Source organism: Lacerta agilis, chromosome 4, assembly GCF_009819535.1.
Source record: "Lacerta agilis isolate rLacAgi1 chromosome 4, rLacAgi1.pri, whole genome shotgun sequence".
Lineage (NCBI taxonomy): Eukaryota > Metazoa > Chordata > Lepidosauria > Squamata > Lacertidae > Lacerta > Lacerta agilis.
The window spans coordinates 65222092-65247608 of NC_046315.1; the positions used below are offsets into that span (position 1 = coordinate 65222092).

Here is a 25517-nt window from a genome sequence, read left to right on the forward strand (position 1 = left end):
TGTGAAACAATGTACTGCACAATGTGCAGCGGGAAAGCTGTCTATTACCATAAATATATATGCCCCATTTTAGGTGGGACCAATATGTGCACGATTGTGCACAGCACCAAACCTGGAACTAACCTGGAAATGTCATAAAGCACATCACTAAAAGGGTTTCACGGGGGGGGGGAGAGGCAGAATAGGGGCACAGTGGGGCAGCGGTGTGTTTCAATTGCATGTGGTTTCACACAAGTGTGCAATGACTCTGAATGCAATCCCCGCATATGTTTGTGTGTATGTAGGTGTGTGCCTTTAAGAAAATAAGCTGGTGTTGTTATTTTATGCCATGGAGAAACAAAAGAATCACAAAAATTTCCAAGTTGTGACCTTCATCCAACTGGCTGGGCAAAAAGGTCATTACAACTGTTTTGCTAATTAATAGAGTATGGCTGCTGTCAAAGTAGCATGTTTTATATCCTTTTAAAAGGTTCTTTAGTGCAAGTAAAAAGTTTTTCTTTGGATTAGAATAAGAGAATGGCATCTCTGGTAATATTTTGATATTTTCTTTTTCCTGCCATGGAAATCTAATGCAAATGTCCAGAGCGCAGGTGGGTGATTGTATGCAGATGTGGGATACAGGTCCCTCAATCATGATGGGTTCTAATGGGTGTTGAAGTATCTATGATGGATTTTCTGGTGCTTCAGGCATGGAGATTTCCCTATCCAGGGCTCCGAAATACAAATTAATAGGTGAATACCAGACTTTTAGAAGACATCTGAAGGCAGCCCAGTTTAGGGAAGCTTTTAATGTTTAATAGATTATTGTATTTTAATATTCTGTTGGAAGCCGCCCAGAGTGGCTGGGGAAACCCAGCCAGATGGATGGGGTATAAATAAATTATTATTATTATTATTATTATTATTATTATTATTATTATACGGAGTATTTGACTGCATTGGGGACTAAGAAGGGAGAAAGGCACCTGCATACTCCAGTCGTCTCACATATGTTGCATGAACATCAAGAGCTACTTCTATTCTCTGTTAATGGAATAGAAAGGTGCAAATGTTGCTTACTTGTCCTAAGTCTCAGCATGGCCTACCTTCTAAGGTAAAATGGTGACTTTAGAGTCAAGGTGCTAGGGAAATACCAAAATGGCAGCAAATCTGAGCCTCTTGGTCATTGTTGTTGTTGTTGTTGTTCAGTCGTTCAGTCGTGTCCGACTCTTCGTGACCCCATGGACCAGAGCACGCCAGGCACCCCTATCCTTCACTGCCTCCCGCAGTTTGGCCAAACTCATGTTAGTAGCTTCGAGAACACTGTCCAACCATCTCATCCTCTGTCGTCCCCTTCTCCTTGTGCCCTCCATCTTTCCCAACATCAGGGTCTTTTCCAGGGAGTCTTCTCTTCTCATGAGGTGGCCAAAGTACTGGAGCCTTAACTTCAGGATCTGTCCTTCTAGTGAGCACTCAGGGCCGATTTCCTTGAGAATGGATAGGTTTGATCTTCTTGCAGTCCATGGGACTCTCAAGAGTCTCCTCCAGCACCATAATTCAAAAGCATCAATTCTTCGGCGATCAGCCTTCTTGATGGTCATACTAGTTAGCAATCACACGAGATCAGGAATGGGGAACTTCAGGTACAAGAGCTGATAATGTTAATAGTTCTTGTCTGGACAGAGAATAGAGAGGGATGTGCGAGTTCAATGGAACTAGCCTCTTGTACAAAGGTAAAATGCATATCCATTTCACTGCCCACGTTTGCCTTTGGCACCACTGGCCTGTGTCCACTGGAAGGTTGTCTATATGGCCTTGAGAAGAAAAAGGATTCCCCGGCACCACCACTCCTACATTAGATGATCCAGGTTTATCAGGTCCATTGCATCCATCATATCTGGTGATTCATGCTAAATACCAAATTTGTAACACAAACTTTCCCAATGATCTAGGGTCAAATGTTTAAATACTGTTGTTTCAGAATCTGAACTGCAATACCATTGAAGGTTGCTGCTTCAGCTTTTTAATGTTTTAAAGGGTGCTTCTCTTACTAAAAGAACTTGATTTATATTTTCAGAGCTCATGTGTCCAACAAAATAAGTCCAGCAATAAAACCGAAACTGCTATGTTGCAACAATTTCTATTTTAATACCTTCGTATTCATATTGTGAGTATAAGAGTGATTAATGGTTCATGGACCAACTAGTTCATTTTTTTTTAATGAAAGCACTTCTTTTTAGCTAAATAGAAGACATTATTCTCATTTAATGACCTTAAGCAGGAGCTTAAGCAATGCATTTGTCAGGGAATGCAGAATATAGAATATTTATAGGGTTTGTAAGATATAGTCTGTAATAAAATCAGCAATAAAGCCAGTCTCATTAGCACTATGTTGTTGGGAGTAGGAAGAATGAGAAAACTCTAATACCTTACCGTAACCAATGCCAGCAAGAACTCTTGTGTGTGGACCAATGAGATTTTTCCATGGCCGCAAACGTGGAAGCAAATTGCTTATGACAGTATGAACACATCGGTAGGAATGGAAGACCACTACAGTTGTACCTTGGTTTTTGAACAGCCTAGTTCTTTAACGTTTTGCCTCCTGAATGATCAAAACCTGGAGCTTCCTGCAGCCAATCAGAAGCCGCGCTTTGGTTTTCAAATGTTTTGGAAGTTGAATGGACTTCTGGAACAGATTCCGTTCAACTTCCAAGGTATGACTACATTCCAGACCACCCTCACGTGCTTCATTTGCTTGCTTTATGAAGCTCACAGTTACAAAAAACATATTAACCTACTACAAATCTGTTAACTGCAACTGGCGCACAGAATACAACAGTAGCAACTTAAGAAACAAAGGAAGTTTCCTTATTGTGAGTCAGACTATTGGCCCATTTAGCTCAATAATGTTTATACTGACTGGCAGAGGTTCTCCAGCCTGTTTGGGAGATGCCAGAGATTGAACCTGGAGCTTTCTGCATGCAAAACATGATGTACTCTACCGCTGAGCTGCAGCTCAGTTAAGTCCACAAATAACTGCACATAATGTTCAATAGACACTGACTGCACAAATGCAAAATGCCTATCCACAATATCTTATCCTAGAGTTACGGGTTCCCATAATGGATCTCACACCATATCATGTTGCTATAGACCTTGTGACAAATATTGTCCCCTTTATTTTCCACTATTGTTATTTATAGGATTGTGAAAGTTTCAAAAAGGCACAGCTATGGTTGCGTATAAAAAAAATAAAAAGGGGTTTTAGCTTAATAACAATGGAATGGATTACAACATGTGAATTAGGTGGGAGAGGGAAAAAACATTCTATGAAAGTTATTTGGAATTTCATACTTTAACATTCACTGAGAATGAGACAGTGAAATCAGATATAATAAAAGATGAGCAAGAAGCTAACGTATCTTCCTAGATGCTCACATTAAATATGCTATTAAATGAACTTCATCATTACATAACAGTAAACACATTAAATATGGTAATTAATAGCCACAAGCTACACGCCGGCTAGTTTACAGGAACAAGAATTGGTACACTGGGAAATAACAAAATCAAAACAATAAGAATTGAGAAGACACATGTCTGCAGCCTTTATTGTGAGGCAGCCCCCCCTTTTTTTGAGGAAAAGTTGCTTAGATTTCCACAACAAATTTATGTCCCTAGTACTTATCCCCATCTCATTCATTCTCTCTTCACAGCTCTATCCATCATGGCCAACTTTTTCTTGACTAATAATTACGCAGCAGTTGCTGACTACCAATATGGCTCCAAGGCTGTCATATTTGTCAATATTTATTTTAATGAAAGCGCCTTGGAAAGGCAGTGAATTATCTCCAGGCAAATAAGGGTACATAGCCAGTATACACTTTTTACTGGGGTAGACCTCAGAATTCCATGGAAACAAAAGGTGTGTGATGTTCACACATCCAACAGAGGGAAGAGCACAATGATGTTATAATGTCTAATGATATCTATAATTAGGCTCTTCCCTAAGAGCTTAAAACATAATTCTCTCTGTGGCATTAGAATCCTTGCAACAAAACTGCAATGCAGGCCAGCATTATTATATATCCATAGGATCGACAGCACGCGGGAGGAGTGAGTCTGCAAGACACCCAGATCTGAACTGGAGGACTCCCTGGTCCACCACCAGGTATTGGAATGTTTTTAATAAAATATGACTGTGCATCACAATGTATTTAAAGAAACAGCCAAGGAGTGTATGAAAGAGGACTGGTGAGGAATGTGCCCTGGAGAGAGTTCTGAGGGGCATAAATGCCTGGAGGCCCACATTTGGCCACTGGGACTGAGGTCACCCCCCCCCCAACCTGCCCGATATGAAGAAACAGAATCAGGAAATAAAGGAAGGAACACATCAAGAGAGAGGCAGAAATTCAGGAGCAGCCAGAAGTGAAGCAGAAATCAGCTGCAGTAAGAGATCAAGCCAATCTGCCCTTTGGCCCTAGGCTAATTCATTGACTCTCCCTCTCTCTCAACCCTGAGCAAACTCTATTTTCTTACTGCAGGATTTACTGGTAAATCTTCAACTTCACTTCATGGCAATAATTTGGAGCAAATAAAGACTGCCATGCCTACCCCAGCATGGAAGAAAATGTTTGATTTTCTAACAAACATCTCTGGATATCTGGGGGTGGGCAGGAGTGGGGGTGAAGACCAGATCTGTTTTCCTGATTCGGTGTATATCAAAATACATTCCCACAATAATTTCAAAACACCAAATAATCATAAACCCACAGAACAAACCACATGCCGAAATCAGTTTGTATAACTGTGTATACTTTATTGTTTATCTGCATAGACGTTGAGCTTTACAGTAAAAGGATTCATGTGGATGATTAAAGGGTTTCCTTCCATTGCCAGCCTCAGTAGAAGCAAATACTTGCTTATGCTGTCCCCTCACAGCAAGGTACCTTCTTAGGATTTAATAGCTTTCCAGAATGATGGCTTATCAGATCCTCAATTGAAATTTATTCTCCAAGCCTGAATGCACAGCACAATGGATAAATGATCTAATTGGAAATATGCCTAAGCCTAATAAACTACCCGTTGCAATGATAACCCATTTACAAAACAAAATGTTTTCAACAGATAATCAAATAAACTTCCCGAAAAGTGAAACTTCAAAGTGCTCCAAGTGATTAAGCTCTTAAATCCTTTCCTTATCAGTACAGATGACATTCAAATTAACCTGAGAAAGATTTATTAGATTGACAGGAAGCACAAAAGAAGAATGTTTGGCTTTGGTTGTAATTAAACTGAAAATGAATGAGCTTAAGCAAAACTAATCTGGAAGACACTGAGTGAATTATGTTCAGCAGATGACCAGAGTACTGTAATTCTATAATAGTGTTAGTTTCACCAAGTTGTTTTCATGATGGGTTAGTAGCAAGGGTACATATACTACGGGTACTTGTTTTATCCAATTCAGAATACACCTTTGCTCTCTCTTCTCTTTACACAACTGTTGGATAGACAACACTTCCTCAGGAGATCAAAACAATTTGACAAAACAAATGGGGGCAATTATACTTCATTTAAGATCATCTCTACCTTGAAGCAAAGAAAATAAAATATTTCTGCTGTGGTATCTGGTTCGAACACATACTGCATCGGAGTCAGATTTTTAAAAAACAACAAACTCATCTGGTAAAACCCATGAGCTGAGATTACACCATCTACTCCCTAGCACACCACCTAAGAGCAATGTTACTGGCAATCAGGGTTTTTTTGTGCCCACTCCATCTGCTGCCCAGGTACTGTTGAGTTCTGTAAGTCCTGGAAGACCTGCTCCCTGCCTTGCAGGTCTTATATCCAGCTGACCTGAGAGGGCAGGTCCCGGACCGACTTCAGCTACAAAACCTGAGGCTGCTGAACAGACTTTTGGGCTGGATTGTGTGTGGGAATTCGTTGAGGAAGGGCTGTTGCTGTTGGTATTTTGTAACTTTATGTTAGACTTTGTGGTTTATGTGGAAATTGTTCGGTTCAGTTTTGTATTTTTTAATGTTCTGTTTATTGCTCACGACTACTTTTATTATGTTGTAGTTATGTATTTTTTATGTTGTAAGCTACCTTGACCATGGTTTGAACTGTGGAAAGGCGGCATAAAAATAAAATTATGTTTGTAAGTATGTATGTTATGGGCAAATTCAGAGGCTCTGCTTTTACCGTATTTTTTGGACCAAAGGGCGCACCTCGTTTTTAGAGGAGGAAACCCAGCAAAAAAAAAATTTCCCCTGGTTTTCCTCCTCTAAAAGCCCTGTTTTTTTGAGGATCAGTTAAAAGTTTAGCAACTTTTTTTTCAAAGGGAAAAACCCTGTTTTTTTGAGGATCAGCTAAAAGTTTTGCAGCTTTTTTTGCAAAGGGAAAAGCCCTGGTTTTTTGAGGATCAGCTAAAAGTTTTGCAGCTTTTTTGCAAAGCTGGAAAAGCAAAGCTCCTTTTGCAAAGGGGGAAAAGTAAAGAGAAAAAGCCCCGTTTTTATGGGGTTCAACTCACATTTCTGCAGCTTCTAAAGGAAAGGGAGCCTTTTCTACAGTTTCCAGACAGATAATCTAATCAGCCAGTCACATGTCTCTGGGGAAAGAAACAACCTCCCTCTGCAGCACATTCAACAAAGGAGGGCGGGGCAAGAGGGTGGGGCTGAAAGGGAGCCTGGGACTCTCATCTCTCTCCTGATCTCTTGCTGATCAGCTGCTGAGCGGGGGTCCTTTCAACACCAGCTTTTCTCTGGTGTAAAATAAAAAGCATGATTCTCTTTTGGCCCCTGGGCAATTCAGCTCCAGGGACCACCATTCACACCATAAGACGCACAGATATTTCTCCTTACTTTTTAGGAGGAAAAAAGTGCGTCTTAACGGGTATTTCTTTTGGTTCTTTATTTTAATTCAGACTTGGGCTAGACAGCCCTTCAAAGATAGAAATGTCTTCTGTAAACTAGGAAAAATGGCCACTCTAAAACGGTTCGTATTGTTTTGTTTCAGCCAATGAGAAAATTCAGTACAAATAATAGGATAATTTTTAATACACAGAGAGACTAATGCATTAGGTCATTCTGAGGTTATTGTAGTGGTATGGATCCATCTGAAGCTTCAACTACCTTGGTTTGTTTATTCTTGCAGTTGACCTAATATGCTTCTGGTTTGTTTTTTTAACACCCCCCCCCCCAAAGTAACAGTTCATTCTGAGTACACAGCCAGTTACTGTTTCAGCATTCTAAATATCAGGAGCATTATAAGTGTACAAGAAAAGGATTGCTGCCATCCAATCAGAGGTAGCATGGCCTCAGGCCAGGAATAAAATTTATAACATGCATCCCTCTGATTGCATTTAGCACTATAAGAATATCTCCAAGCTGCATACAGCTTCACTGCAGGCTGTATATATTTTTTTGCTTTCTATGTTATTAAATCCAATAATGGAACAAGCAGTTGTGTTTCTTAATAATAAAATGTGGAATGAATTTCCTAAAAACCATGGCATCAAACGTACTGTGAGTTTAATTCTGATGCCATTTTATACTAACTTACAAACCTTCAATGGATCCCTGCTATTAACTGGAGTCAAAATGAATAAGCTATATCAAAGACAAGACTTTAGGCCACAAATAGATCTCTGTTTACATAATAATTTGGTGCAAACGTGATCTATTCCTTGCTGCTAGCCTTAGCTACCTGGAAAAGATGTGGAATAAAAGCAAGGGGACATATTATTACCATTTAAGTAGGGGGCTGTCCAAGCATGAAGGACACTACTCACTTAGGAGAATTCTGCATAATGAGTTCTGAGATCTATGAGCCAGATTTCTTCCATCATTTGCTCACCACAGTGAAAGCTAAAATTTTTATCACATAGTGTAAATAAAATGCCATGTAAATTAATAAGCACATTAAATAAAATGCCAGTAGGCTAAATTGTGTAGATAAGGCTATAGGGAAAGAGAATTATGCAATAGTTTATGGCAGAATAAGAAGTGCCAGAGCATCTTAGCATCCTCACACTTCTCAGGACAATGTAAAACTATCAGACTGTGGCCTTGTTCAGAATCTGCACCGGACCAAATTCCTCCATGAGGTAAATCTGAGGGCTTTAAAATTGTTCCCCCTCCCTTTTGGATTACTTGTACTCAGCAAGTGTTTCCAGAGTGGCTAGGAAACACTTGCTGTGTGGGTTGCAAACAGGGTCACAAATTCCTCTGGGAGTATTGGGATGCAATAATGTCCCATTCCCTTTCAGAGACATTATATGGGGAGGAAGCATGATGGCCGCATGGGAGGAGTAGGATGTCATCACAGCCTGACACTCTTAGGGGCATTTGTAGACCATGCAGCAGCAGCAGCTGCACCTCTTAGCTGATCCAAGCAGCCAGCTTATAAAGTTGGGAGAGAGGGAGCTTTAATGCTCTTGGATGACCTTCATAAGCACTTGATTTTTCTTATATCCAGACAACTCTATGGGGCCGAGGTGTTTTCAGCCCCCTCAATACCTGCGGGCAGGGGGCCAGGCCCCATCAATGTTGGGGGGGGGGCTGAGCGTGGAGCCAAGCGTGGCACGGCTCAGTGACCAGCTTGCTCTATGCCCCCACAATCTTGGGTGCAGGACTGCACCTCTGGTTATATCTATGTAGATTATTTGCCAGGGAGGGCAGCCTGCATATTAACTGCAGAAATGAGATTGGACTGTTTATATCCAAAACCAAAATGAACATGAAGTAGGTTTGGAGAGATCTATTCATCTGTAGTCAGTATGTCATTGTCCACATTTGTAGCTTGGGCACTCAGAGTCTCCTCTTAGCTTAAAGCACTCAGTTGTCCTGAAAATGGACATCATATGTACCCCAAGCATTTTTGGAGGAGTCTTTCCACCTGTTTAAGACAGGCCTGTATTTTGCACTGTTGCATGTGAATAAAGGGATATTGCCTGCCACATGCCTGTGCACTTGCCCGTACTACATAAAAACAGGCAAAAGTTGCTTTTATGTCTTACAGTCTGCAGGGGTGGGGGATACCATGAATTGCCACATCACTTTTTGCTCCATTACTTATCTAAGCTCTAGCTGGGTCTTTAGTTTGCTTGAGTCTTGCTCAAGGAGAATAAATGCAGCCCCCTGTCGCCAAAAAAAGGGGGGAAGACCCCCATGTCATTTAAAACCCGCTGAAAAGAAATATAATCACGGTGTTGCTAGACAAGATATGACAAGGGGGGAAAGGGAAGCCAAAAAAAGAAGACACAAAAAGATTGGCTAGTATACTTGTGAAATGTCTTGGAGCAGAATTCAATATCCTTGTTCCTCTGCCCCCAAGAAGCACTCCTCATACATACTGGAATGTATCCATATTTATTTAAATTACACTTACATTGTTCCACTTCTGTCTAGAGTAGTATATAATCATCACATTTATCTTCAAAGACACAGCTCGTACTTTACTTGTGCTATTGGTTATGCAGATAAGGAAGACACACAGAGAGAGAATAGGCAGACAAAAGCAGTAAATGTTGCTAGGAAACTAATTCTTAAAAAACATGATAACTACTTACAGGATAAGGCTGAATAACAGTAAGGAGGATCGATTCTTTGCAGCTTCTGTAAAAAAGGAGATGAGAGTGACGATTCATATTTTTATGCTCCAGAGATAACAAGGTTTACTTTTTAGTGGAGAGAATTGGGATCTTGTAACAGGACATTTGTTAACAACAACAACACCAAGAGTATTGAGAACAGAGCTGAGCCAAGACAAACAGCAGTTTCCCCAGATATTTTTGACTACAAGGAAATGTCCACACCATACATGCTTTCTCTGAAACAGGGTGACAGTTTGCCCATCAAGAACGAAGGCAATTCTGGTGCAGGGAGTTTTCACTCTTTGCCCTCAACGATGTTATTACACAGTCAAATCTGATTAGTTATAGAGTATCCTGGAACCACTCCATCTGCTATATGGTTCCACACTAGCTGGGGACCCAGAAAGAAGACACATGGGGGGCTGGCGATCATGCCAAAGCAGTAGCAACTGATGCTGCATTCAGATATCACTTTATTCCATCTTCACAGCATTGACTTACCTGTTCATTTATTTGCATCTTATGCTATCTTTAACATGACATAAAAGTCACTTCTGGAAACCTAGTGGAATCTAATGAAAGTTTAGCACTAATTTCCATGTTCATTGTTTCCATAGAAAAATCTGCTTGCAACCCCCTTAACTCGGAAAATTGCAGGAGTTTTATGTTGATGAAATTTCAGGTGATATGCAGTTTCCCCAGCCATTTATGGCAGTATATTGATTTTAAAAAGGCCACAGTACTGGTACTGCAGTTTAAAGGAACATTAGAAATCAAGACAGAAGCACAAGCATTATAACCAGTAAACCCCATGTCTTAATGGAGCCGGAGAGGCGGTTGGGGAAAGCAGCAAAGAAGAAGAAAGTAAATATTACTACATTATAGTGGGTTTTAAGGTATTTCAAGCTCTCCCCACTTCTTGCAGTCTACAGACAAACAGACCAACATCTGATAAAGCCAGATTGACAGCAAAACAAATGAACAGACATACATACAGGAGTCAAAAGTAGTATCAGAATTAAGGCTCTTTAACTTGCATCATAGCAATTCAACTTGTATATTATTACTTATTTTTCTAGTGAGAACCAATAGTGTATATATGCCTGTACAAAGATGATATCTGGTGTTTGCTTTCAAAGTGGAACAGCCTCCCTTGGGAGGCTAAGGACTCTCCTTCGCTGTAAGTTTTTAAGAAGAAGTTGGATAGCCATCTGTCATGGATGCTTTAGCTGAGATTCCTGCATTGCAGGGGGTTGGACTAGATGACTGCTGGGTCTCTTCCAATTCTATGATTCTATGAGTCCAACACTTAGGTTGCAATCCTAATGCTCAATTTTCTTGGGAGTAAGCCCCATTAAACACTGTGCGACTGACCACCAAGCAAACATGCATAAACATTGCACTTTTAAAGCATGGATAAGATATTTGCAAGGCCCTGGTAGGATTTTCAGATGTTTGTAGCATGATACTTAAAAAGATGTCTTTCATTCTTTGTGAATTTGCTGCCAGAAACACACGCCAAACATGTTTGCCGCATCAGGTGTGCAGCTGCCCTAAGAAAATGTGTTTGCACATAGTCAAAGGTAATTTTGGGTCACACAAGGATAGACTCAGCCATTCAAAACCTTCAGCATCCTCTAAAGACTAAGAGGAAAGATTCTGAGGAAAACCACAGTCATTATCATCTACTTATAATTAATTTAAAGTAATTAATTGATAGCTTTCTGAAAAGTTGAACCAGCACATTGGGTAAAGCTGCAAAATGGGACACAGAGATGGCAAAAAGCCCGTGCTGGAGCATTCAAAGCTTTTGCTGAGGAGCTGTTATTAAGTGTTAATCTTATTGAGTATCCCAGAAACACATAGATAAATGCATATTTATTTGCCATGTAAACACCCTCAAAGCCAATATTTGTTTTATTACATCAAGGGGCTGTTTTTCTTTTTATCATTTGGGAAAGGTTAGTTGCCACTTGATGGTGATGAACTTAAGTTTCTGTTGGCTCCCCCGATTTCCAATGTAATTAATTGCCTTCTTCTGAGATTTATTGCCGGGTTGACTGAAGTGCAACTAATTTGCATGCCAGTGCTGCTCAGTTGGAAAAACAAAATAAATCACCACCACTGCATTAGCCTGAATGAGTACAAAGCCCAAAAGAATTTACTCATGAATAATCCAGCAGCTGAAGTAACTGGGGACTCCTGGTAAGTGGTTCCACATTTGCAACTTATGTGACTGGTCTTAAAACACTATTGATCTCTCCATCCCATTCAGTCTAGAACAGACACATCCAACTCCCAAGAGACTGTGATCTACTCCCAGTATAAAAAAACTGGCAGTGATCTACCCATTGACATTGGAGGAAGGAGGAGCGTGCGTGGGGTGGGTTGATTGCCCAGAATTGTTGAGCTTTCTTTAGGAAGGAAGTGCCCAGAGTTGTTGAGCTTTTTGGGGAGGAGTTTTTTTTAGCCTTTCCCCCATAACTTTTTGTACACAATAAGGATTCCGTGATCTACCAGGATCAGCTAGGGATCTACTGGTGGATCACGATTTACTGGTTGGACATCCCTGGTCTAGAACAACTCCACGAAAAGCAACCATGTGTCAGGAAAGCATTCTAGTAGCAGCTGTTCCTTAAGGAACATGACACACACTCTGTATCCCCACTCCCACCCAAGGGACAAAGTCTTTTTCAGTCTTTTCAGCCAGAGTGGAAGGGAAAGAAAAGGTATTGGTCCCTGTAACTTTAGAGAGAGGAAACAAAAATTAAGAGAAAGGCCCATTTGTGAGTAGCTCTTTGGCTAAAAGGGAGGCTTTCAATGTGACACTGTTAGGATGGAAAACATGAATGATTTTGTGGTAGCTGTGTACCGGATGAAATCATTGTATTGCCATGCTGCTTTGTGTAGCTGTTTGGACAAAGAGAGAATAACCCTACTCTTTTATAACTGTGGAGTGAAATATTTCCTTGGAGGTTTATAGGATGCCTCGTCTGTGGTTATCTTTGTGGTAGCAGCTTGTGAAATCATGCAGCTGGTTAGGATAGGCAAACATGCTGAAGTGTGACAGGTTATCATAGGCCAATCAGTGGATGGACAATTTTTTTCCAGAAGCGAAGAATGTTGTAGGGCTGAGAGACATAAACTCATGAGGCACCACCAGAGTTTATCGTAAGGCCACCAATGCTATACTTGCCATTTTTCAAACCCATGAAGAACCACAACACAATTGGATATTCCTGTTTTACAAGCTATTCTTGACTGATTTAAGACTTGAGAAATACATCTCCTGCCTCAGTCAGTCAATACAGTGAACCTTGCACGAAATGTTATTAAGAACCACAGCAAATGCTATTAATTTCAGCCCTAGAACTCAAAAAGCAAAATCTCCCTTTGCTGGTGTTTCCATGCCTTTGCTAGCTATGCCTCCCTTGATACAGGCAGAACGGTGTAAATGTATATTCCACCCTGAACAAAGGCAGATTTGAAAAGAAACCAGAGATCATAAAGTGGCTTTAGTTAATATGCTCTTTGTCTAGCTAACAAAGAATCCAGATGCCAATAACCAGATTTTCTTTATTTCCAGAGAATTAACACTTGCTTAACAACAGCAACAACCTGAATGAGGATTTTTATAAGATTAGGGGGATTTCAGGGCCATTCACTTTACATTTACAGTGCATTCCACTCTGACTGTATTTGGCAGTTCTACCCAGTTTCATAGAGATACTTAACATGCAAGAAATGAGGAACATAAAGGTGAACAGAAGTATTAGATGATGGAACATTACAAAGGTCAAAGCGGTATTGCTAAGTATTATCTGTCTCGGACTACATGAAGCATGGGAATTTTAATATAAAATTTGCCATTGACTTTGTGAATTTGCAGGTGCAAAGGTCTCCCCCCTTTCTACTTATTCAGTGGAGAAGGGGGGGGGGGGAAGAAAATTTGAGAAGAATGTTCCTGCATGGAGATGAAACATGAAATAGCTGACCCTGAATCATATTCTGATGACAAATGACTTATGAGCCATTAGTGGGATAGGAGGCCTGATACTAACAGAAGGCACTAGAAAATATGAAGGGCATTGATGGGTATTGGCCACCATGGAACAAGAATCTAATCTTTATGGGTCAAAAAAGATACACAGAATAAATAAGGCTGTTGGCAGTGCAACAGGAGATAATTCCATGTGTTACTTAAGAGTTCATTCTCTTACTGTTAAAATGATCTAGCCAAGAGGGGACAGGTGCAGGTATTGCTCAGCAGCCAAGCAGAGTGGCATGATCTATATTGAGGTAGCATGTGTTCTGACTGGCTGTGTTGTTCTGATGGAGTTTTGCTCCGTATGTTTGGTTGAATGACACCCTACTATGTACAAGCCCCAAAATAAGAAAGGCAAAACCTCTCTCTATTCCTTTCTCTTCAAATTATTCTCTGTTTTTGTTCAGTTTTCTTAGGAAAGCCTTTTGTCTCTGGATTCAGATTGCATTACTTAAATGACTTTGCTCACAAAAGAAAGGGGCAAGCAAGGAATCATGTGTGTGAGAGGGGATATACAGACTTCAGGGATAATTTCACGATGCAAATTCAGTATGACACATTGCACAGGAGACAACATCTTTCTCTAGAGAGCTTGACATTTACAGGCAATCTTAATCAGAGAATGAAGTTAGAGAACAAACATAAAATTTATTTGCATGATATAAATCCTAATTATAATAAAAATATGCAGAGGGCCTTTTCGGTAGTAACACTCCAGTTATGGAACAGCCTCCACAGAGACGCTTTCCTGGTACCTTCTTTATTATATTTTTGGCACCAAGTACAGACCTTCTCTTATTCACCCAGGCTTTTGAACTACATTTTAAACCATTCTGGGGCTGTTGCTGTTTAGTGTAGTTTTGATCTGAGCTGTGAACTATTTATGCTGCCTCTGTTGCAAGGAATTTTTTATTGCCTTTTATTGTTGATTTTAATTACTATAAATTGCATTTTTAAAAATATTGCCTGTTTGTAAGCCACTTCAGGGAGTATTTGTTGTTGGGTGGCCCTACAAATCAATTAACTAAATGGCAAATTCTTCACTGAAATGCACCCAAAATTTTCATAACACCCCTCAAGAGCACAAAACAAAACTAATCCTTTTAGACATTATATGAAATGTGAAGGGCAAGGCAAGAAATTATGTATCTAGAGATTAAAGTAAAAGGCTGGAAGGAACCTCAGTCTGTTTGTTCCATGCTTTTCAGTCACCCACCTAGTTTTCTTGAACTCCATGTTCCTTTGGAATCTCTGCATGCACACCCAAAAGTGGCCAACAAATGAAAAAATATTTCTTAAAGCAATAGATGATACTGATTCATTGCACAAAGGAACTAATTTTGAAATGCTAGAATCTTGCCCACCATAATGCCAAATAACCAAATTTCCTATTGAACCAAAAGGAACAATAAAGGCAACTGCTATACAGTTAAGTTAGCATTTATCCCTCCTAAATAACTTGATGGTACAAAGCTGTTTTAGTTGCTATGGGACAAACAGATACTTAACATTGGCATGCAAAAAAGGAGAACAAAGGGTCCTACTCTTGGTAAGTAGGGCAGGACTTCTGGGCTCTGGTTACTTGACATGAAAAAATAACAACACTGCAGTCTTTGGCTCAACACCTACATCCGCACCAGCTTCTGGATCATTCAAATGAACCTTATGAAGCCAGTTGTTTGGCGCAGGGACCAGTAACTATTGTTGATGACGGGTGCCGGAACTTAGCTTCTTAACCACAGACCCAATATCAATCATTTTATGCTAGCAAACCATTTCATAATATTTTCTACTGTGTGTCTCTCTTACCTCCAACAACTCACCATATACTAGGCTATTATTTAAAGCAATAGGCTTGTGAATGGCTGTTTGCTATGAATGGATTCTTTATGTTTGGACTGAGTATATCCTTGATTGACTTATGATGCAGATTAATAGTAGCAATCATAAACTTTGATTACCAGATGTAGGGGAGAAACAACAGAGATTGTGGTAGATAAAGTTTTAATATGCCATAAACACCACAGCACCATTGATTTATGTCTAAGTGCTAATGTTTATTCCTAATATTGAGGGATGGAGCCAAGTTTGAGAGAACCCTTGGCAAAGTGGGACGCATCAATGAGCCCTGGCAGTCTTACCTAGCAGTGGTGGTGATAGCAGCAGCAGGCGAATTAGGGCTCATCCAACGTCCGCTTGTTCATGCCTAGAAAGCATGGGTCTGAGCGGTTTTGCCTTTGCCCCACTGCTTTCCTCCAGAAAACCCGCTTCTTAGTGCTAAATCGGATGAAATGTCAATCTGAATAAAACTAGCGTATGCTCCAATTAGCAGTAAAGAACGGTTTCCCTGGAGGAAAGCAGCGGGGCAAGTGGCAGTATGCATGAGCCCTTAAGCAGAATTCTGAAAAAGGGCTGGATGGCTTGGATTCACCACTTGAATCTCCTGCAATGTCCCAGATTGACTCTTCTGGGGCATTGTGGGAAATCTAAATGGCAGCTCCCAGCACCAGGTACTTTGTAAAAGGAGATCCTAAGCTAGGCATGAAAAACGAGCCCTGTCGCTGCCCAAGGATACAGTGCTTTGAATTCCTTTGGGTGAGAAAATGCTGGATCCTTATGGTCTATTAGTAATATTTGCTTTATTAAGAAATACGCAAGCAGAGCATAAGAAAAGGCATGCTGATTTTAAAAGTTCATCAAGGACCTAACAGAAGAAGAAGAAGAAGAAACCTTCACTCCAGAGCCACTGCAATCCATTGTCAGATGGAATAAATCAGATGATTCCGCCCAGCAAAGGAACTTGCTAGCTCAAAGAGTGCAGATTAAAAATAGACATTAGAACAGAGTCGGATCACAGGAAGTAGAACAACCAGCCCCTTGATCCCATCTAATCTCTTATCTCAGTGCCACCTTATCTACATTGTTCAAAAACGTCTCCATCATTTCACTATAAAGAACTGGAATCTAAGTGTTGGGGGTGCTGAGCTGAGATGGGCCAACTGCCTCTTGCTTGTTCAAAGCAGAATAAACATGTCCTAATTATTTGCAATGAGAAGCAGGGTCATCCTAGGTGAGGTACAGGGCCCGAGGCAAATCACATTGTGTGGACCCCCCTGGGGCCTTTATATCCACCCCCTCCTCATAGTGATGGCAAAGGAAAGAGCCCCCCCACAGCTTTCTTCTTCTTCTTCTTCTTCTTCTTCTTCTTCTTCTTCTTCTCCTCGACACACCCCTCTCTTTACTCCCCCCCGGCTTACTTTTTTCTATTTTGCCACTTATATATCAGTGATGTGCCTCTAAGACCCTTGGCCTCCACACCCTCCTTTCACTGCCTTGCTTTAAGATAAGAGGAGATGGAGAGCCTCAGCAGGTGAGTGGAAGGCGACAGGAAAGGCAGGGCAGCAGGTTGTGGCCGCTGGAACCAGGTGCTCCCCATCCTCATATGTGCAGGACTGGAATAGCCACCTCTGTTCTCATACCCCAGCCCTGCAGGGACAGCCTTGCCAAAAGGGTAATTTGTTCGTTAATTGAAATATATATATCATGCCTTTCAGATCCTCATCCCCACCTTCCAGCAGCCCACAATATTAATTACAGATTTTTTATAACCAGGGCTATTCTTCATCCGGAACTCACCAGAACTCAGTTCCGACACCTCTCAGGTGGGCACCTTTGCCATTCTAAGAGAATGAGGGAGGTGTTCGTGGTGAGTTTCAGTGCCTTTTTTATTTAGTAAAATAGCACTGTTTATAACACACACACAACTTAACTCAGTCTGTAGAACATGGGACTCTTAATCTTAGGGTTGTGGGTTTCAGTCCCACGTTAGGCAAAGGATTCCTGCATTGCAGGGGATTGGACTGGTTGACCCTCATGGTCCACTCCATCTCTACAATTCTACGATTTTATGACCAAATGAGTGGTTAGGATAGCTTGCTGCCTGACCCGGAGAAACTGTGACTGAGCTGGTGATAATAGTAGCCCCAAAGGGATCTCCTTGTTCCACAAAGAGACTGAACTTAAAGGTCCCTGAGCAATATTTCATGAGGCTCCGAAACAAAGGGGGCTGTCCACCATCATGAGGCCTAGAGGGAATGTCACTTGCTACCTGTGCTGAGATGGTAAGAATGTACACCTGAATCCCTGAATGAAGTTGAACTTTTTATTCTTTTACCTAACTACTTGGTGGGGCAGCCTGCCCTCTGCTTCCCAAGCTACTTAGTAGTTAGGCACAGCTAGTGATTTTGCCCCAGAAGGAAGACAGAAACAGCCTAAGCTGCGTAAGTAACAAATTTACAGATATCTGGACTAGGGAAGGGATAGAGCTCAGCACTTAAGCATATATTTTGCAGGAAGAAGTCTTGCTTTCAATCCCTCTGTGCAGGCAGGGGGAACCTGTTTCAGCCCAAATGCTGCATTCCTTTCTGGACAACCTTGGGGAGATTCAGGACAGATAAAAGAAAGTACTTCTTCACACACTACATGGTTGAATTCATTCCCTCAGGAGGCAGTGATGGCTACCATCTCGGGTAGTTTTAAAGGAGGATTAGACAAATTCAATGCTTTTTTGGGGGGGGGCGCAGGGGTATGCATACCCCTAAACATTTTGTGAATCTAAGTTTGGCCTCATTGAGGGGCAGTATTTCAATATGAGTAGGAAAATGAGAGTACCCCTAAACATTTTTTAAGGAAAAAAAAGCACTGGACAAATTCATGGGGAATACGGCTATCAGTGGCTACTAACCATGATGGCTATGTTCTGCCTCCACAGCTGAAGGCAACATGCTTCTGAATACCCATTGCTGAAAACCACAGGAGGTGAAAGTGCTGTTGCACTCAGGTCATGTTAGTGGGTTTCCCATAGGCATTTGGTTGGGCCCCAGTGAGAATACGATGCTGGCCTAGATGGGCCACTGGCCTGATCCGGCAGGCTCAGGTTCTTACGTTCATAACAGTCTGGCTTGGTATATGGCAGCTTCGTATCTATTATCTACATATTTATTTTTACAAAAACAAAATGAAGGAAGTGGGTCATTTAATCTACTCTGTCACTCCATAAAGCTTTTCAAACTCAGGATTTCTTCAAAGCTTTAAGATGCGAACTGTCCTGAGACCTGCAGGTATAGGGCAGTATGCAAAGTTTAGTAATGGTGATGATGATGATGATGATGATGATGATGATGATGTCTTTCCTACAGACAGACCTCATCATGAGATGTTCCGTTTCTTAGATTATCAACATAAATAGAGAAAGCCAAGGAGAGTTGCCAAGTTAGGAAAGAAGATTCTCATTTCAAAAGAATGAGTGAGTTTTTCAGGTGTCAAATGCTTTGGAAATCTTCTCCTATGGATTGCCAACACACACACACACACACACACACACACACTTGTGTAAAGTTTTATGTTTCCCTCCATCTCCAGCATAGAGTGCAAGCCAATATCAGAGAAGGTAGGATCAGCTCTCAGTTGACTTAAAGGTCAACTGAATGGGGGCAGAAAGCTCTCAGAAAATCAACCATCTATTATGACCACAGAGAAAACTCCATTAAAACTAGAAAATGTTCTGGTTTCTTGATGTACTTTGAGGAGATAAACAACCAGATCCATAAACCACTTGAGGCATTCCCTAACTAAGGTCACATCCAGAAGTGGAGGATGTGTTAGCTCAGCATATGAGACCAAGCACTATGTAATTTAACCCTTAATTCACATTACACCTACAAGCCCCAGCTCCCTTTCTAATTCTTGGAATAGACAGGCTAGCTTCCTGGTGAGGTGTTCATCTGAGTGATGGGCCATTAAGGGGAACAAAGGAAGTGGATTTGTGCAAGACAGCAAATGGGTGGGGTGCCCCTCTCCCCCAACTCATGGGTAGTTAGAAAGACAAAGTTGAGAGCCAAGAACAGTGATGTGAGCTAGAAGCAAAGCAGTAAGCTGTAGAGATAGACACAGAGCAAATTTTTATTTCTGTTTGAATCCAAGGCTGCGGCTGTGGGCAAAGCAACCCCCCTCGGGGTGCTAAAGCTATGAACCCCTCCATCATAGGCTCAGGTTGTAGATATGCATAAACAAACCATATAGACATCACAGACTCTATGGAACCTCATTCCATGGTTAAGTGCCAGGAACTCCTGGAATCTCGCACTGCTCAGAGATTGGGGTGGTGCTCAACAATATTATTCCAGTAAGGTTGTTGTTGTTCAGTCGTGTCTGACTCTTTGTGACCCCATGGACCAGACCACATCCAGTAATACAGATGTCTAGGTAGACCAAAAGGAAACATTTTATCTGCAGCTACACCCCCCCCTAAACAATGAAGGAATGGCATTTAGCATAATATTTTATCAGACCTTTGGAGAGCTGTAGCTTTCTGAGAGACAAACACTATGGGAACTTCTACCCCTCACAATGTAAATGTCTCAGAAAATGAATCGGAACCACAGGAGTTAGAGGAAATGGGTAAAGCTTCCCGTACCTAGGGACTTAATCTGGATCAGGCCCACTCTGCCTCCAATTGACTTCGAAAGAGCCATTTATGCAATTGCTAATTGTGCAGATGGCATCCCTTCTAGTTTAGATCTGAGAATATCCTGATGTTAAGATCGGCTAGCTTGTGGCAGGTTTTACGAGTTTTGTTTGATGCATTTAAAAACCTTGCAAAGGCCATTTGACCATACATGACAGCGAGGTAAGTGCACACACCACAGGCAACAATGCCTCTTTCAGATCACCTTCAAGCCTCTGAAACAGCTACCGTCTGTCTACTTTCTACATTCTGCATATTCTTCCATGGTTAAATCCAGCTATTTCTGTGAGTATCTGACAAATGCAGGGGACACATGTTGTTTGCCTTAAGCCAAATGGTGCACAGCTCTCCTCTTTCCTCTCTTTTGCACTAATTAACCTATTTCCTTTTTTCTGTATTAATTAAAAATTGGCTCTTTTGGCAAAATATGTATTAACTTTAGATTACTGAATTTTTCCTCTTTTTAATGAAACCTTTTTTTTTCTTTTCTTTTTTGGCTTTCCCCCACATTTGAGAATAATTTTCAAAATCAAGGCTAGTTAAAGAAATAACAGCTCCCCCCACCCAGGCCTTTAGAATTCTCTGCAGCTTGCTCAGGCTGAACTTTCCTGTATACTTAGTAAGGTTAATGGACCCCGGATGGTTAAGTCCAGTCAAAGGTGACTATGGGGTGTGGCGCTCATCCCGCTTCAGGCCGGGGGAGCTGGCGTTTGTCCACAGACAGCTTTCCGGGTCATGTGGCCAGCATGACTAAACCGCTTCTGGCACAGTGGGACACCATGATGGAAGGCAGAGCACATGGAAACGCCATTTACCTTCCCTCTGCAGCGATATCTATTTATCTACTTGCACTTTTGTGTGCTTTTGAACTGCTAGGTTGGAAGAAGCTGAAGCAGAGCAATGGGTGCTCACCCCATCCCACAGATTTGAACTGCCGACCTTCCGATCGGCAAGCCCAAGAGGCTCAGTGGTTTAGACCACAGTGCCACCCACACACCTCTTGTATACTTAGTACTGACATACGTACTACTACAATCAAATGCATTAACACGAATCAACAGTTATTCTAGGCTGCATCAATGGACGCATAGTGTGCAGATAAAAGGAAATAATAGTACTGCTCTTTTCTGCCTTGGTCAGACCACACTTGGAGTACTGTGTCCAATTGGCTCCACAACTTAAGAAGGATATTGACAAGCTGGAATGTGTGCAGAGGAAGGTGACCAAGATACTAAAGGGTCTGGAAGAAGAGCAGTTGAGCGAACTAGCTTCTAAAGAGGAGACTGAGAAGAGATACCATAGCCATCTTCAAAAATCTAAAGGGCTGTTACATGGAGGATGGCGCTAGCTTGTTTTCTCCAGCTCCAGGACCTGAAATGATGGGTTCAAGTTATAAGAAAGATGATTCTGCCTAAACATCAGGAAGAACTTTCTTACAGGTAGGTAGCTGTGTTGGTCTGTCGTAGTCGAAACAAAATAAAAAAAATCCTTCCAGTAGCACCTTAGAGACCAGCTAAGTTTGTTCTTGGTATGAGCTTTCGTTTGCATGCACACTTCTTCAGATGGTATCTTAGTTGGTCTCTAAGGTGCTACTGGGAGGAATTTTTTATTTTTTATTTTGTTTCAACTTTCTTACAGTAAGAGCTGTTTGCCAAAGAACAGACTCCCGTAAGAGGTAGTGGGCTTTCTTTCCTTGGAGGCTTTTAAGCAGAAGTTGGATGGGCATCTGTCATGAGATTCCTGCATTGCAAGGAGTTGGACGACATGACCCTTATTCAATGATTCTGTTGTTCAATGATTCTATGAAATCTTTTAGTCACTATTTTCAGAAGTTTCAGTAATACTCTAAAAAAAGTATGGAATTTATGTCAATTTATTGCCCAAATCAGATTTGTTCCTTTGCTTATTATAAACTTACAAGCTATATCAAAGAACTACACAAATACCCGGTATCTAGGGTTAGTCTACTATCTTTAGGTACCTAAGAGCTTTCACACAATTCTATGCAGTCAAAGGAAAATAATAGTTTTTCAACATCCTGTGAAACCTCATGTGTTCAGCAACAAGCACTATTAGTGTCAAATAAATCCATGGTTATGATTCAAATGCAGACTCCAGGTTCTTTAATTGTTTGGCAAAACAACACAGAGAACCATAGGGGTATATGCTAAACAATGTGACAATTTGTTTTAGAGGAGTGTTACTCACTTTTCTTGTGTATGAAATAAAACTGACAGCACAGAGATTCAAATGAGAAATCAAAATGTTCTCAACTGTGCCACATTAGCAATTAGAATATGTTGCGGCAAACTGGGGAAAATTGAAAACTTTCTTAAAACAGTAAATTAGTCTCAGAGAGACCATTTCAGTTTCTCCCAGCAAAAAGTACTCATCCAATGATTGGCCTATAAAACATTAAGAACACTACTTTTCCTAGGGAACCAACAGGCTTGAATCAGGAACTCTGTCAGTGAGAACAAAATCGAAAATTCTTTCTAGTAGCACCTTAGAGACCAACTGAGTTTGTTCCTGGTATGAGCTTTCGTGTGCATGCACACTTCTTCAGATACACTGAAACAGAAGTCACCAGATCCTTAAATATAGTGGGGGAGTGGGGACTCTGTCAGTGAGAGTCAAGTGTTTTACTCCCTGTGCCAATGGGCAGTTCTCAGGTAGGAGGAAATTTTGGACTCTTATTGCTGCTATAAAGTACTATCCAGATAATGGCCAGAAAGATGTACTGCAGCCTATCAGTCCAGGCCACATGGACCCAGGAGCCAATAGGGGACCAGCTAAAGGACCATTAGGTCCAGTCGCGAACGACTCTGAGGTTGCGGCACTCATCTCACTTTACTGGACGAGGGAGCCAGCGTACAGCTTCCGGGTCATGTGGCAAGCATGACTAAGCCACTTCTGGTGAACCAGAGCAGTGCACAGAAACACCATTTACCTTCCCACCAGAGCGGTACCTATTTATCTACTTGTACTTGACGTGCTTTCAAACTGCTAGGTGGGCAGGAACTGGGACCGAGCAATGGGAGCTCACCCCGTTGCGGGGATTCAAACCGCTGACCTTCTGATTGGCAAGCCTTAGGCTCTGTGGTTTAGACCACAGCGCCACCCGCGTCCCACAGGGGACCATCTAGTCTTATATAATTGCTGTCTCCTCAGGAAAAAAAATCAGACAGAGTAGCTGCTCCCCTTCCACTGCAATGCTGCCTTTGGGATATTAGCCACCTGTCTGCCTGTACTATACAGGGTAGACAGAGGTTAGATTGGGATCTACAAGTAGATTGCTGGATTATTTTTGTAGATCTGAAGGGCTGACTCCTGTAGTAACTCAGATATAAGCCTGTACTTGAATATACAGGCCATCCAACTAGCACCTGGCATCATTCTTGAGCCATTATTTTGGACCTGGCTCCACCCTTCAAACGGCTAATATGCCCATAATAGCCATAAAGTCTGAAGCTTAAGCCAGATAAGGCAGATTTAGCTTTAAGTCCCCTAGCATCACAAATTTGTGGATCTCTAACTTCATTCCATCACCTCCAACAGGTCTGTCAGTCAAGTCCCCATGGCCATTAGGTGGCTGCTGCACCTAATAGTCAGGGGTACCTTTACCTTTACCTTTTTACAGCTAATAAGTGCAGGATACTAAGAAGTATCCTCAGCTGTCCCTGGAATCCAGCAGCAGGAGCACATAGTCAAGCACTGTTTGCTCAGGATATTTTTTGCAAGGAAAAACATTCACAAAGGACAGAAAGGATAAGTGGTCACAATTTCTTTTGTGTGCATATATTACGTTATAGGATTTGGTAGCTGGTTTCATTGCTGCCTGCAGGTCTCAACCAAGCCTGTGGTTTTCTATCTACAAGAAGGGAGTTTGTAGTAGAAGGAACTGCTGAACTGGTCAGAGCAGCTTGTTTGCCAGGCTAATATGCCATAAGGTGGACCTGTAAGCACACTCTATTTACATGGATGAAGAGCAGGCCATGTTGCCAGAGAGATAAATGGGTGGGCCTTCCCCAGTCTCACCTGGTCGAGTGTTAAATCATCCTAGAGGCAGAAGAACAATAGCCAGGGCTACCCTGGGCGAGGGTGGCTGGGGCTGGAAGGTGGAAACAAAGAGGCTTGATTTTCTCTTTGTGCTAAAATGATAGCTAGGGCTTTGCAAACCCACCTGGAAGCCTTCTGGGGAGGCAGGATCTGTTGGAGTGTTATTGCAGTGAGCCCTTCCATCTAATGCTCAAGGGTTGCCACCTGTCATGTACAATACAAGATTGTCCCGTATTTCAATGTAAAATGCTGCGTCCTGTATTGATACAGTTTTGTCCTGTATTTTAGGTCTTTTCTCTCTCCCCCTCTTTCTAGTATTTCTGCCAAGTTAGGAATCCTCTCCAAATGCATGTGTTTGAAAGGGTGCAGGAAAGGTCGTGTATTTAAGGTCTGGGTAGCCAAACACAGACAGATTTATGACAAATTCCAGAGGGGCCATCCTGTTAGGCTGCAATAGACTCTAATGGATTGCTTTGAAGTCACTTCAGTACCAGATTGAAAACAAAAACAAAAACCCAACCGCCTTGTCCTTTATCTTGCCAGAACAAAGGTGGCAACACTAGTTCAAGCTGTATATCTGTGTAAATGAAGCCATATATCCTACAGACACCACAGTTGCCATTGACCTTCATTCCAAAGAAACCAAACCTGGGTAAGTGCTCAAACCCCTGAAGCCTCTCATTGCTTGGAGATGAGGGTGTGTGCAACAATACAAACTGAAAATCATACCTCACTCTTGGCAATTAAAAGCATAAAATTCCCCTCAGTCATTATTTTGTATTGTACACTTTGCAGCATTTTCGACATGGAAGAAATGGAGTCTTTTTTGGGGGAGGGTGAACCAGAAGTCTGCTATGGTGTGTGTTGATACATACATACATACATACATACATACATACATACATACACACATAATTTATAATCACTCTAATTCCAAACCATACTGTGATTAACTTTAAGACACCAGAACAGGCACCACCAGCATAATAAAATCATCATCATCAGCTGCTACATAGCAACACAGCAGGTTCTTTAAATAGACCTCAGCTGCTTGGCATGCACGTTACCCTCTCCTTCTGCAGTTTAATAATATAGTAAGAATTGAGCTTGGCTTTTAGAAGCAACTTATTCCCTGTTTCTTTGCTTGTATAGAAAGCACCCTCTGCTCCTCATTGTAAAGCACAAGTCTGGTTTACAGATACTGATATACACAAGCCGTTTTCTTATTTTTTGGTCCATGGGGGGTGGGGTTTGTTCACCTGCGGGAAAAGAAACTCAGCAGAGCAAAACGCAAGAAGAAGGGCAGTTCAGTA

The 25517-nt window shown here is 41.5% G+C and overlaps 1 protein-coding gene across 4 annotated transcripts in view; it reads right to left on the reverse strand.

The window, feature by feature from the left end:
• Positions 1–25517, reverse strand: part of FRMPD4 (FERM and PDZ domain containing 4) — a 272525-nt gene that overhangs the window by 23729 nt on the left and 223279 nt on the right. For all 4 annotated transcript variants that reach the window (XM_033147406.1, XM_033147408.1, XM_033147409.1 and 1 more), the window contains one exon: positions 9551–9596. In XM_033147406.1, the coding sequence (XP_033003297.1) occupies positions 9551–9596 (46 nt within the window). The remainder of the gene's footprint in view (positions 1–9550; positions 9597–25517) is intronic.